The sequence below is a fragment of the Onychostruthus taczanowskii genome, unplaced genomic scaffold, assembly GCF_017590055.1.
Source record: "Onychostruthus taczanowskii isolate IOZ18803 unplaced genomic scaffold, ASM1759005v1 scaffold2, whole genome shotgun sequence".
Taxonomy (NCBI): domain Eukaryota; kingdom Metazoa; phylum Chordata; class Aves; order Passeriformes; family Passeridae; genus Onychostruthus; species Onychostruthus taczanowskii.
This window is the reverse complement of record NW_024499239.1, coordinates 13,637,877-13,651,540: the sequence shown is the minus strand read 5'-3', so window position 1 is coordinate 13,651,540 and position 13,664 is coordinate 13,637,877. Positions and strand designations below refer to the sequence as shown.

General features: G+C 36.5%; 1 protein-coding gene across 4 annotated transcripts in view; it reads right to left on the bottom strand.

The window, feature by feature from the left end:
* KCNIP4 (potassium voltage-gated channel interacting protein 4) overlaps positions 1 to 13,664 on the bottom strand; it is a 383,855-nt gene that overhangs the window by 86,468 nt on the left and 283,723 nt on the right. Inside the window, exon 1 of one of the 4 annotated variants that reach the window (XM_041402782.1) lies at positions 2,036 to 2,147. The exons of the other annotated variants lie outside the window; for them this stretch is intronic. Within the exon in view, the coding sequence (XP_041258716.1) occupies positions 2,036 to 2,147 (112 nt within the window). Of the gene's footprint in view, positions 1 to 2,035; positions 2,148 to 13,664 lie in introns of those variants that run through there. 4 annotated transcript variants of the gene reach the window in all.

Sequence of the window (13,664 nt, the reverse complement as noted above, 5' to 3'; positions counted from 1 at the left end):
AACATCAGGCATGTTGTCATTTCTTTCAGTGATATTTGCAGTATAAGTCAATGTATCAGGGATGTTAAGACAAGCATGTTAAGCAGTCAGAAAGCCTAATTATGGGAACAGACTTGTTTCAGCATATGACCCATGACCTGCCTGCATGTGGTAGATGTGGAGGACTCATTGCTTATTTTGGTTTCCAGATCAACGCTGGCAGTTTAAATGTGCTCCTCCTTGGATATGAACAGAACACCTTTCCTTGCAATAAGTAGGTGAACAACAAATCACTAGTTCTGAATACACTATAAAAATATTCCTTAACCATTTGGGGCAGAATTGTTGTTTAATGTAGTGGTGGTACCCAAACATGGAAAAGTTGATTAGCACATATCAGCCTCAGGGGAACTGGAAATCCCTCAAGCTACCAGAGTTACTCAGACTGCAATTGTAAATAAATCAACTGTACATTACAAAGTTTAATCTTTTTACATTTAGGGATTGGTTTATGTTGCTAAGTACTTTTGAGTGAAATTATTATCACATGAGGAAATGTCATGACACTAATGGGTGCATTAGAACAAAAAGTTGTGCTTAAATTGATAGATCATCTTGAACTTATCATTATTATTAAAATCAGTCTAATTTGTACCAGGAGGATTTTTAAAAAAGTGATTTAATAGAGCTGAAATCACATAAAACCTTTTCCCACAAACTTAATGACAATACCAGTGAGAAATCAGGAAAAGGCTCTAACTCTACATATGCTAAAAAAAGCAATATTGCATTTCAATCTTTTTTCCCTATTTGTTACCATGTGTAATAAAGCTGAACCTAATCCATAATCCATGATGACTTTTTTTACATGTCACAAATGTTACACAGAGTATTAAATGTTATACAGAGCATTAAAAACCCCAAAAGTGAGCACTGCTATAAGGTAAATTACCCATTGGTTAGAATTGAAAAAGTAATTCCATAACCAGTACATTATATAGTAACAAAGCAAATATATATTCTCACCACATACAGTTTGAGAGATGATTTATTTCAGTAGTTAAGTAACTATATAAGTGCTAAAGATTTCAAATTTTATCAGCACTCTGAACAATTTTATGAGGTGATTATGTGAATCTACATCCATCAAAGATCCTATTCCATGATGAAAAGTTAATGTTCCAGGGAACTGGAGTGCTCCCCTTGGCTGTGTGATTCTGACTGAAAGCAGTTACCCAGAAAAAAGGATTGGTTTGGACTGACATGAGCAAACATAATGACAAAAGCAAGTATTTTTTAAGCAAGGGCTTCAGTGACTGAGTAGACATTTTGTGAAAAACTTGAAAAGTTGACAGTAAAACATCTGTTATAACTGACCTGAAATAGCTTATTTCTATAAAATGTGAAAAACCTTCTTTTTTATAGAAATAAAAGTCCTAATAAATTAATGTGAAGCCCTCTTTGGGAGCAGATGAAATTATATGACTCAAAAAGTAGAGAGCAAACAAGATTCTGAGCAAGCAACAGGAATTTTAAAACATATATTAATGATATATATTTTAAATACACACATTTAATGTTGGCATCTATGCCTCTTTTTTAAAGATGTACAGCAGGCTTGATCCTAAAGCTCATCCTGTAATAACAGTGTATTGCATTTGTCTGTGAAACAGACTTTTAAAACACAGATACTTATACAGAAGAAAACTCTAATTGCATCATAAATAAGAAAAGCAAAGCATTTTATAAACATGAACTGAACTGTTCAGTAGCACTGAACAGCTTTCAAAGGCAACTGACAGGTGTTTGGTTCACTATATCAGCCTTTTTTTAAGGAACATCCTCTCACAGTGGTAAATTCATTGCGAAACAAAAATCTTATGCTAGCATCTACTTCTGTTTTCAATAACAAAGCAAAAGCAATAGAAGCAAAGCAGGGTTTTTAGTCTGTTACTTTCACTTTTTTCATTTCACAGCCCTAATAGCTGATGCTCTCTATTTTAGCAGATCAGACACCAAACCTACAAACAGCACAAACTGTGAGTGACCACTTTACCTTCTGAAAAATCAATCAGTCCCAGCAAATGAAGCAGCTTCAGAGATGCAAATATAATCACAACAATACCCACTGTTTGTAGTCCCTCCGACTCCCACTCGAGAGTCAACATTCTTCCAACAGGCAAATCATTCCAGTCTTCACACCGTTTTGCAATCAGAGGGAAATTAGAGGATTTTACCAAGAGTTTGCTTTGAAGAAATTTGCAGTGGTGTAAAGCACCACTATACCAAGCAGTGGCAGTTCAGCAGCCACTCTAGCTGAGATAAAACATCAGATAAAGCCCTGCATCTCATGCTTCTGTGAGCATTTGCTTTCATCAGTAGCGAGTCCTCCTAGAAGGCTGAGGTGGACCACGAACCTCTGGGTATGACATTGTATCCGTGGAGCAGCTGCTGGAGCAACATCTGTGTCGAGCAGGAGACTTGGCTGTGTCAGTGCCAAGAAGAAAAGCTCTCTGGAAACTTGCACGAGGGAGCACGCTGCTACCAGAGCTCAGTGCTCCAGCGCTCCCAGACCCAGATGCTGCAGTTCTGCCCAGCTCCACAGCCTTTCCCCAGCTCCTCTTAGCACCAATTTTGTTAAGTTTGAGAAATGACAGTTTGCTAAAAACAGACATCTGTTTTCACGTGCTAAATGCTGCATGTCAGAAAACTACCGCCCTCTGCATTAGAAAGAACAATGATCAGAGAAACGCTGCCCCTTCCTCTGCTTAAGCATCACCAGAGTTTAATTAAATCTTCACTGAAAGTGAGAATAGGAATTAAAGAAATACACATCAGCATGATCAGTGCCGCCAGCTAGCAAAATACAGTGCTGTCAAGGAGACATGCACTGCCCAAACTCCTGATCCATAGCCAGGAAGAATGTATTCTTTATTGATTAAGAAACAAAACAGTGCTTTTCTACCTCAGCACATGAACCTAGAAGTGCTGAACCCCAAACTCTGATATACATTAATGGGTATTCAGCATTTTCCTGGGAAGATCTTACCCAGGCCACACAAGAGGGGAAAAGAATCCCAGCTGATTTATTAGATAGTTTGTATAAAACTAATTGTCCTCTGTTTATTAATGTGATTACCAAGAGGATACCCAGTGTGAAGAATACGCTCTGAAGAATATTTATACAGCACATGCATAATGAATTATGGTTATGCCTAAATGCTTACTTAGGCATTACCAAGAGGATACCCAGTGTGAAGAATACGCTCTGAAGAATATTTATACAGCACATGCATAATGAATATAAGGTTATGCCTAAATGCTTACCCTTGTGCACATCCTAAAAATTTAAATAAATCCTGTCCATTGCTATTCAAAGCACAATAATAAGGGGAAGGGAAGCCTCAGAAAAAAATATTTTAGACATTTTTACTAATTTAAATATAGGTTCTAACACTAAAAAATGTACATAAATTATGTCCAGTATCAACTACTCAGGTTGCTAATCTCTTTAGACAAGAAAAAATTTTCTAACTATCAAGAAGTTCAGATATTTCTATTTTTGTTCAAAAAGTCATTATAATTTTAAATTAGCACAGCAAGTTGTAACATAAAGAATCTGTTGTTTATGGGCTACCACGTAGAGAAAGAAAAGTGTAATCTACAATTTATTATCAGCTTTTTTATGGTTTTCTTTGAAGGCTCTACACATTGAAGGACAATGAAAACAGAACTCTAGAATCTATATATTTTTATTCATTCAAAAATGCATGTGTGTGCTTCAGTTAATTTTATGTTATATCTAGTCAATACAGAAGCAAGAATATTGTTTGATTTTACGCTTCTGGATATTTAATACTAGAATGTTGTGAGTTCTGTATTATTTATATATGCTCTCGGTCTGAGTGTCAGTTCACTTTCCTATTAACCTGTAAAGCTAAAACAATGTCTTAAGAGGAAAGCACAGTAAAAATAAATCAAACCAAATACACTATCCCACATTTGCACCTTCCAAACATGTCATTACTTTTTACCTCATATTCCATATTAATGATTTAATAAATTTGCCTGTTAAGTTCTTCTCCTCTTAAAAGAAAACTAACATTTTGTTTCCTCTTCATGATTTCTAGGTACTCCATATAATCTTCTCCTTTTAAGGCTCTGACATGTTAATCTTGACCCCATTCTCATCCCTGGCTTCTATTTTTTCCTTGAGGTTATTCCTACATAGGCTTTTCTTTTTCTCAAATTTGTGTTGTTTTTCTTCAATGATGAAGCATGAACAAACATTTACAATATTGTAGAAACAATAATCCTAATATAATGCCACACTCACACTACAGTGGTGAAAGAGGCCTTATGGGCCTTATGTATCTCTAACAAATGGTCTCATGGAAATTATTAAAATGGAGAAATCTGTCAATCACATTCTCCTTTCACACAGTAGGTTCAAGCTACCTTGTGTTCTTGAGCTGCCCATTTTGGGAGCAGAGGCCCTTTTACTCCACCAGTGAAGGTGCCAACCCACTTACAAGTGAAAGCCACCCAGCAAGAATGGTCCCAGACACAGCCAAGGTTTTGTTTTCTGCTTTTACGCAAGAAGAAAGGCCTGGACCTCTTAAAAAAAGACAAAAAGGAGAAAAATTATGAATTTGATGAGTTTTAGGGGCCAGTTCTACCTGCACAGCAAACGAGTTACAGAAGAATTTTTAAATTAAAAAAAAAAAAAAAAGCTGAGAACATCCATTTGAATTAATGTAACCGATTACTGACTACACAGAATACCTCCTTAAAAAAAGCAATAGACTTTTCCTATAGTTCTTTAAGTTAGGGGGACATACACTGAATTTGTGAGTCTCCAAGCCTTAACCCTAGAAAGTAAAGCAGCAAGGATAAGAAAATGTGGAAAGGAGAAGGAAGTGATACATGAAATCTTTCCTGCAATATGCCATGCAACAGATTAAAACATCAATATTACTTAGAGATGTGAAATCTTCTGGAAAATGTTCAATTAAAAAAATTCTATGCCCCAAAACATTTGAAAATTTAATCAATCTTGAATAAGCAGATAATAACATTCTATGTACAGTAACTCTTTGTATGCTTATCCTTCTAAATTCAAACTCCATTGCAATTTCTCTTACACACTTCTTGGTTTTTTTTCAGTAATTTGAAAACAAATATTTGTCTGAAACATTTTTATGTGGTGCCTGTATTGACTGTACAAACAAATTTTAAGAATTGTTGAAAGAAAAAGAATTTTTCTATAATGTATCCCTCCTGGACACAAAAGGAAACACCATTTTTTACATAAAATTGAAAAAAAACCAAAAAAAAAAAAAAAAAAAAAAAACCTGAGGGGATGACATAATATCCAAGCACTGCTCTGGCTTGTTCTCTTTCCCTAAATCCAGTTTTAATTTTTGACTTTGCAAGGCCTTCTGGTGGTGATTGAGCAATACATTTAAGTTTGCAGAAACTTCCTTGTGATTCTTCACTATGTTGCCCAGAGGGAAAAATAAAAGGACTAGAATTTGTTATGAAGCTATCCCACCTAAACATTGCATCTTCCACTGTCCTTAAATTCTTCTCCACTAAGATTTGAAGCAGACAAGGAAGGAGACACAGTGGGGTACCCCTGCATGTTAGGGAGAGTCTTGATTATCTAGAGTTTATGGATGGTGACAATAGGGTGGAGTGTTTATGGGTGAGAATCAGGGGAAAGGCCAGGAGGGCAGATACCACGGTGGGAGTCTGCTACAGAACACCTTATCAGGATGAAGAGGGACACAGAATGTTCTGTAAGCAGCTGGGAGAAGTATCATGATTGCTAGCCCTTGTTTTCATGGAGGACCTTAACTTGCCAAATGTCTCCTGGAAATACCACACAGCAGCGAGCAGACAGTCTACAAGGCTCTGGTGTGTGGCAGATAACTTCCTGACACAGCTGGTGATGAAGATGATGAGGGGAGATGTCCCACTGCTGAGAAATGTGGTGCTTGCAGGCCACCTCAGGGACAGCAATTGTGAAACAGGAATTCTCATAAAACAATTTAAGAATTGTGAAATTATCAGAAAACTCTGGAGGGACCTCAGCAGAAAGACCATCTTGGATTTCTGGACAGACACTGGCTTGATAAGGTTGAAAAAATCCTGTTTGAGGCAGTCCTAAAGGGCAAAGGGGTGCAGGGAGGCTGGAAGTGCCCTAAGGAAGCAATATTACAGTCAGTAGGCTGCTCCCTGTGTGCTAAAAGATGAGCGGGGTGGGGAGACAATTGGCCTGGTTGAGCAGAGAGCTTTGGCTGGAACTCAGGACCTCTGCATAAGAACAAATACACATTTTTCTCTCCTAAGTAAATATTCAAGAGGAACCAGTGCTAAAGTGCTGCATGAGACATACATTACTTGGAAGCACAGATCCCAAGTGAGTTTTGAACAGAGTAGATATATCTATGCTAGTGGCATCTACAACAATGATCCAATTCTGGAGTCCCAACATTTTTTCACAAACAATCCCAACTAATTACTGGCTATTCTAACCATTTTAAATTAAATAATTTATGTGTGGACTAGAAATAATACAAAAAAGATGCCTTAAATAAGACAGTGTATTATGCACCAAGTACATTTTGTAACTGATTGCTGTATGCTTATAGAATACCATCAATTGTCCCTAAGTAGAAAAAAAACCACTGAGAAGTATTATTTATAAAGCTAAGATATGGGAAATTAAATTTCAATAATTTCAAAGATGACTAAGAACAGAGAACATCTACCATTTAAAACAAAAAATTCCATCTAATTTAACACATCAAAAGTAGCACATGCTTAAAAATAACAACAGGATGCTAAGAATTAAACAACCAAGGAATAAAACAATTTTAAATTCTAGAAATACTTAAATAGTACCTAAATAAGAATTCAATTACTAGCATATAAGGATATAAAATTTTCCTACAACTTAATATGGTTACCTAGTCCTTTCAAAACTATCTGGTATTATCACACTTCTTTTATACTAATCCCAGTCAGTACCTGATTTTGGATTATACCTGTCATTGCAATTAGCACAGTAAAATGACATGTATTTTCTTTTAATTCCCTTAATTATCTTTCTTAATTCTCTTAAATAACTTTTATTTTAATGTTTACAAGAAATTTTTACTGGAAATTATAAACTTATTTTTAAAATTTCTTTTGACTCTTACAGAGAACCTACCTGATCTCTAATAAATTGAAGTGTTTAATGTCTTTTCACTATATTTTCTTTTTAACATCTGCTTTTAAACAGTACCAGTCTTTTTAGACTTTTCTCTTTATACTGAGAATAATTTTAATTTCTGTGCATTCTGAATTTGCAGTTGTCTAATGTACAGTGGGGCTGACCAAAACTGAACTGTTTTCAAGGCAAGGATGTGTTACTATTCATTAATTGACTTGAATTTTACTGCTAACCTAGGTGTTAAAATCTGCACAGTGCTACAATTAATGTGTGTGTGTGTGTGTGTGTCTTAATTGGCTAGGAGTAATAGTTCATTAGACTCTATTTGATATTTCCCCCCAATGTATCTGAAAAGGGAAACTGTGGATGAGTTAGAAATAGAAACAAAATTTGGAAGTATTAATTAGCTGCCCTTCTTTCTGTACTCTCTTCTTCCAGAGGGACATGGTACACAGCCAGAAGAGAATGAAATGGTCAAATAAACACAGAAAGGACACCTACAAACAGGTCAGATAAACGGCATATCTTCAGCTTCTTGTTCATGCCAAATCTGAGCTTATTAGGAAAGTTATCTGGCGGATAATGAACTTAATCCTCCTATTAGTTAAGCAGTGAGAAATTCACTCACAGGCTATAAATTGCAGTTTTCTACACAGAAAGGTTTCTATCTTTGATCTGCAGAAGTATGTCTACTATGTCTACTAGAAAGCATTTCAAGAACCAGGAGAAGAAATTAATTTACACATATCTTTTCAAGAATTATTCTCAGGATAAAATAATTTTGAGTGCAACACCTCCTTTGTAGGCTGCTACAGCTAATCACAGAACACCATGTAACTTTCATAAAATGTTTAGAAAAATGAAGCTAATGTATGGAATCACATTGTTCATCTCACCAGCACTGCAGCTGCTCAAGAGCCCAATATTGCACTAGTAGATTACTTATCCAGGCAGAATTTCAGGGAAACATTTTCTAGCTAGAAGAGCAAGGTAGAGTCTAATTATGAAAGATTAAATTTGTCAAGCTTCATATATCATCTTTAATATTTACACTAAGTGCCCTAGATCTTTAATGACTGTAAGTGAATACAGGCTGAGAAAAGAAAAATTCAACACCTCTACAGGCAAGATAAATTTCACTGGTTTGTAATCAAGGAAGAAAATATGACATCCAACCTTCTAAAGGTTTGGTCTCATACTTAGAAGTAAATTACACCAATATAATATTGTAGTTATAGCTGTATAAAGGTCTTAGGCTATGGCATGGGATTTCATTTCTTTTTTCCTCTCTTCACTTTCGCCTTATGACTCTCACTTGCTTCTAAGCTTTTGTTCTTGCTTTGATCTATATCAAAAGACTTCTGCCATTACTGATCTGAAAACAGGAGCTGAAAGGAATCCCACAAGAAAACCATTGCCAAGTCCCTTCATAACATAGCACAGGTGGATTTGTCAAAAATCTAATTGATACAGCATGTTTTACAAATATGTATAAAATACTTAGTGTACAAATGGTTTGTAAATTAAATGGACTGTCCATGGGAGCAACAGTAGCATTTCAATTTATTAAGCTTTAGCAAAGGATTACAGAGCAGCTATATGTTTCCTAAATGAGGTTAAATTACATTTAGTAATAGTTAGTAATCAAATTCTGGTTTGCTTTATTGCAAAGCCCACTGGCTTGTTTGACAAATGAAATTACCTCTAAATTATGCAACTGTGTCTTCAGCCTACAGACCTGGGGTTTTTTTATATTAAATCACAATTGCTGCAGCAGGAATGGCCACTACCAAATTGCTAAGCATAAATGTATACTACACAGGAGAAATGCAGTATAATGGAACTACCAAGGGCCAATCACACCCAACTACTTTGTTAGCTATAGAGACCCAGCTTCCTCTAAGATATGCTTTTCCTGCTTAAAAGAAAACACAATATTTTGTACAAGCGTTGTCTTCTCCAGTCTTTTCACATTTGGAACAAACATGGTAATGTCTGACTTGCTGAGTTTCTCCTTTCACTAGTATTTTTGTAATTATATATTGAAGTAAGAGAACGCCATCATCAATCACTTCACTCATGCAAATAAAAAACTACTGAGAGGCCAACAGATCAAACTGGTAAGAATGGTGGAAAAGAGTAGCAGCATTCACAGCTCCATATTCAGTCATTTTCTGTTAGCCAAATTATGACCATATCCACTCACGTGTGCCCATACACCTAGGAAGCCATGTATTTATGGGCAGTGCAGTTAGATGACCTCAGATGAGTTTCTAAGGAAAGGGAAGGTGTTTTCTGTGGTGATGAATGAGAAAATAAATTAACCATGTATTCCAGTAATAAAAGCTGATATTCTAGTAACAAGCAGAAATATTCATCACCTAGCCTCCAACCCAACTATCAATTTAAAACCGTCAACCTATCCTCTGCAACACCTCTGTTTCAAAACAGATGTTTCTGGCTCTTTATAGTACAATGAATGATTAGCAACTAAACCAAAGGGAAAAAAATACTAACCAGAATCATACGAACATTACTATAGTGCAGCTGTTTTTTTGTACTGCACCTTTCTCTCATATAAAATAACCCATGCACAATAAATGTTCTTTTTCTCTCCTTGGCTTTTCCAAAGGTGAAGCACTGTATTTCACCATAGCAACCAGAAAGTATTATAAATTAAGGCTGAAGAGTCTGACATATTTCCACATTTGATGTACTTGTTAAAAAAAAATGAGTGTATGTGTCCTGTAAAGATGAGCTATTACAAGTTTGCAGCACATGAAAGAAATGTCTGTAATCCTGATTTAGTCCCTTAGTTCTATATAATTAGACTTGTACTACAGATGAAATATGCACAGATTTGACTACAGCTCTGCAACTTGTGGTTACCATTCCAAATTATGCAATGTTCAGAACTGGTCCATATCACCTCGTGTGAGACTGGAATGTCAACAGTTAATGACTCAAAATTATTGAGTCATTTAATTTTGCAAAAAGTGCAGAGTGCTTTGCTGATCATATGCAAAGTGACCACCCAGGTGCAGAGGGGTGCACACCCACCACGGGAGAATGGCCATGACAAAGTGACCTTTGTCAGCAACAGCTGGGTTTGAGCCAGACATGGAAAGAGGTCAATGAGAAGATCCTGCAAGGCGAGTTAGTGCTTTTTATCATGTTGGTGTCCTCCCTTTCACAAATGACTCAGAAGTGAAAAATCCTCTCCAGGGAAGTACCAGGACATTAACACTTAGACCTGAGGGTATTCATCCCTTCTGATGGGGCATAGCTGGCTCAGCCTTGCACATGTGGGAGCTACCCTGTCATAAACCATCAGCAACACCCAAAGTGCCTCGTGATCCACACAGGGCAAAACATTTCCATCTGACCCTGAGTGTACATTAACCCACTGAAATTTGTGTTTTGCAGGCTTTCCCCATCCCCAAAGGATCAAAACTTGCACCATCACTTCAACCAACAGACATGAAAATTGCAACAATCAAATCTCAGTCACAGATCCAGGTGTGGTAATAGCTGTCTATTCTTATCCTTTATTTTCACTTCTACATTTTCTTAATTTTTTAAAATATTTTATATTACTAGTATTATTGTAACCAAAATGGCTACATAGCTCCTTTCCATTGCAGCCAAATTGTTCTAAAAGAAACCCTACATACATTTATTTATAAATACCTATATATATATTCAGTTTTGTTTCACTCTAATAAATCCTAAGAGATCCATTAACAAGAACATGGGTTATCCTTGCCTTCTGTGGTGGGTTGTAACATGGACACTGAAGACTTTTACTTTTCTTTAGTGTAGGGCCTGAAATTCACCTACGTATAGGTGACTTCTGATAAACAAGTTGACTCCTGATAAATGGTAGTAGGAGAAAGAAAAAGAAATGGATGAGGATACAGGGATAGACATGCATATAATCTCTACATTGAAAGGTAAAGGAGCTTTTATTTTCTTTTTTATTCCCTCTTTTTAGAATTTCTGATCTTTTCATTCAGAGCTTTCAAGTCTGACAATTTCAGAGGCTTCTTAAGCCTTTTAATTCTGCCATTAAAAGTATAAGTAAGGCAGAGTACTAACAGTTCAGGAAATTTAAATCTTTTGTGAACTGGACTCCCATTATTCCACAAAAGAGAGAGAGTAAAAAAAAATACTTATGGGGAAGGGGTTGAAAGAATTGGCATAATTTGATGTTTTTCAGCACATAACACATGGCTCACAGCCCTATTCCAACGTGAGAACTTACGATGATATTTGAGGATCCATAGAATGCAATGGAAATTTTTCTGCTACAGCAATTTTGCTGTTCTGGCAAACTGGGAAGCAGCTTTAGGATAAAACCAAACGCTGAAAGGAGAAATGAGCTTACTTATCACTTCAGTAAGTTAAAGGAAGGTTGCAGATATTCCCTGAGGAAGAATTATAATGACCAACTAAGCACAGCATCATGAGGCCCCTGTAGATGCTGAAATGAGGGAAGCAACAAAATACAGAAACATACAGTCTTGAAACCTACAGAAACCTTCAACAAAACTTCAGACACCACTTTTGATTATTTTATGCTGCTGCAGGGATGAAATTTTTCTTTAGTAGCTTTGCAGGGTTTACCACACCTTCTATACAATCCATGCTTATAGCTTAGATAGGCACTAAGCTATAAGCATGGATATTCCACTATGTACAGCAAATTTGTGAGTCAAATGAGAAATTCGTTTCCACATGCTTCTTGACATGCACATGGTGAAACCCAAATCCCATAAACATGTCTTTGTGTCTTCCTCCTGATAAACAAACATGATGTGGAAGTGGCTGGATTTCTAATCCATTCTCTGCCATTTTTAAGATGAAGAATATTTTTACTGTCATTAATACTTCAGGAATCATCCCCCCCTGCCCCCCCCCCCCCCAACAATAATCTGTGCATCAGGCCATGAATTTTAATTCTTTTAATCTCCTCAGAAGCAATTTCCATAGCTTCCAAACACGGTGCTCTTTTCTGAACTCATTCTAATTAGGCAAAATAGTTATATAGAAAAAATTTAGTAACCAGTTTTTAGGTATTCAATTAGTGATGAACAACATTCTACAATGACAGGCCAACCATAGCCTTAGCATTTCATTAATAACCTCTGCTCATGAAAATAATATGAATTATTTAAAAACATTATTTATCTTATTATTATCTGTCTTATTTATCCTTCAAAAGCAAATAACTTGAGCATCTCTTCACTTTCAGAAGCTGGAATTTCAGTTGAGGTACCCCAGGTGTGTGCCCAGACCTCAGCCCATTCCCTCACTGCAGCTGGTGTTTGTTTTGGGTAATGTGTGTTTTCAAACTTACTCTTTGCTAAAAGGACAGTGACACATGCTTTTCTTTTTTTTCACAGTCTTTCACTGGAGCACACTGAGAATAATTAGGCAGCTCTGAGGCTGCTTGAACAGGTCTGACAGTCTGCTGCCCTGGTCCTAGCACGCTGTCACTTCTGTGCTTGCTTTGGTGCTTATTTGATTCTGTGTGAACTTTCAAGGATAATCTTAAACAAGACAAAATACAAATCGACAAAAAAACCCCAAACAAAAAACCCCAGAGCTTTTGTCTCAAAATACATTGCAAGCAGTGCTCATTTCACTTTTGAGTACTGATGTCACAGTTGCAGCAATGCTACTACCAAGACTGGCAATGAAGGCTATGGTGAAAGACCAAGAAAGTTAGGATATGAATCCTGGGTGGGTTTTAACTGACATAATCAGCACTAAAATATTGCCAGAATTAGTCAAAACTTGCTGTCGCACCAGACGTGTGCAAAGAGGCGCAGCAGTCAAGCAGCAGCAGCATTTCTTCCTGTGGGATTCCGTGAGATACACAGCCCCTGAGCTCACATGCAGTAGCAAAACAAAGTTCAGTCCAACTCAGCATGTTTAATGTGGTTTGTGATTAATTCTGATTTAGGCTTCTTACCATAAGTATAAGGATATGCTGACAGAACTAGTACCTCTGAAAGATATTCCTTAGATTTTCTGATTTGGATCCCAGCTGAAGGAATAAGTTAATGTTACATTATATGGTGTTCAGCCAACTGGTAAATTCCCTTGGTGAATTCAAGTCTAGTACATTTTTCCTTCCTAGTGAATTACACCAAAAGAGATACATGAGGTATCTGTTCTGAGTCACAAACCAGCAGAATGCACTGTCTGTCTGCTCCCTCACTACCAGAAGATTGGTTTTTTTTCACTTTTAATTGTTTGGGGGAAAGGGAATGCAGCTGCAATAAAGGTTAAGCAACACTTGCTGCCTTATTTGTTGAACTGAGTTTCTCTTTTGGCAGAGTGAGGGAATTACCGATCCCCAAAGAAGTTTCTTGGTGGTATTAAGTTAAGAACTATAAATCTTTTTATTGTAGCTGGAGAAGAAAAGGGAAAATAGTTAAACAATTTGAATAAATAC